The following is a 1,549-nucleotide window of genomic DNA, read 5'->3' on the forward strand; positions in this document are numbered from 1 at the left end:
ACCGCAGCCACGGCTTGGTAGAAGCGCGCTACGTGGTCAATGGGCAATACGCAACTTGCTCGCGTCGTCGTGTCGGAATTCAGATCTCGTCACAAGTCATTGAGTAGTGGTCCAGCTATGCGTAGCCATCGGAAACTAAACGGAGAAATTTTGATCAGAACGCGTTCAACTTGCCACTTGTTAGTTTACAAAACCGGGAGCGAGCTTTATCTGCAGATGCAGCTGCTCCGAATATTCTTGCAACTAGAACTTCCACTAGTGGCTGGTACGAGTACTATCTTGGATCGCTCCTACTAGCGGCACCAATCACAGTCAGTGCTCTGCATCTCTCCCACGGCCCCGCCCACTGCAGCCTGTATATAAAGAGGCTTGGCCTCTGCCAATCTACTCCACAAGATCACAAGCTAGAAGACACTGACACAGCTTCTGTTTGGATTGCATCTGCAGAAGATCGATCAATAGCCTACTCTACTACTCAACCTATTCTTCGTTCCAACACACAAAGACAGCAGCCAGCACGCGATGAAGGTAAGCAACCAATTCAGTTCCTGCGCCCAGTTTTAGCTTACATGTCATCCAGCAAGTTGTTTAGCACCTTAATTTCGAAGAGCGTATTACTGTGGAGCTGAACTGCTGAAGCATAGGACTGATCGATCGATCGCTTTTCTCCTTCTTGTCGTTGCAGCAAAAGATTGTCATCAGAGTGAGCATGTCGTGCGACAAGAGCCGGTCGAAAGCCATGTCGATGGCGGCGAGAACAGCCGGGGTGATCTCGATGGGCATCACCGGCGACGCGAGGGACCAGCTGGAGGTGGTCGGCGACGGCGTCGACCCCGTGTGCCTCGTTAGCTGCCTCCGCAAGAAGCTCGGCGTCGCCCACATCGTGAAGGTGGAGGAGGTGAAGGACCCGAAGCCGGAGGAGAAGAAGAAGGAGGATCCCAAGCCGCCGGTGCCCGTAGTGTGCCCGCCGCCGCCCTGCTACCCCGGTCCCGGCTATTACCACCACCCGTACCCGTCGCAGATGGTGGTCTGCGATGAGCCCAGCAACTGCGGCATCATGTGATTGCCAGCGACCGACTTCTTGCTACATTATTTGGCAGCAACTATAGATATGTGCATGTTTTGTTGGTTGATTACAGTAAATAAAAAAGGAGAAATGGATATATTGAGGGGTTCACTCCTGGTTTCAAGTTAGAAATCGAGTCAAACGCCAACGTAGATCTCCGTTCTCAGTCGCTTGCTTCTTCGTGGAGTTCGTACACGCCATCGCCATGTGGTGTATATGGTGACTGATGGACGAGAAGTCAAACAGCTTGCATGCCACGATTGATACGTCACGGCAAGAAAAAGTAGGACGTCACACCATGACGCCATATGGGCACCACATCGCGGCATAGATCAAATGATTGTCTCAGGATTGGGGTCGATCCATCACGTGCATTTCCATTTCCATAAAATGCTCCATCCTTCATGTGTCCACGGTCCGTAAAACTGGAGATGAAAGTGATCTACTCCTTCCGACCCACAATACTTGTCACTAAAACAAGAG

The 1,549-nt window shown here is 51.5% G+C and overlaps 1 protein-coding gene across 1 annotated transcript; it reads left to right on the forward strand.

The window, feature by feature from the left end:
• Positions 1–400: 400 nt before the first annotated feature.
• Positions 401–1,177, forward strand: LOC124679381 (heavy metal-associated isoprenylated plant protein 46-like). The gene is made up of 2 exons (XM_047215151.1): positions 401–528; positions 686–1,177. Exons 1-2 carry the CDS (start codon positions 523–525, stop codon positions 1,061–1,063), a joined length of 384 nt encoding a protein of 127 aa, XP_047071107.1. The 5' UTR covers positions 401–522; the 3' UTR covers positions 1,064–1,177.
• Positions 1,178–1,549: the final 372 nt, after the last annotated feature.

Source organism: Lolium rigidum, chromosome 7 (genome assembly GCF_022539505.1).
Source record: "Lolium rigidum isolate FL_2022 chromosome 7, APGP_CSIRO_Lrig_0.1, whole genome shotgun sequence".
NCBI classification, from domain to species: domain Eukaryota; kingdom Viridiplantae; phylum Streptophyta; class Magnoliopsida; order Poales; family Poaceae; genus Lolium; species Lolium rigidum.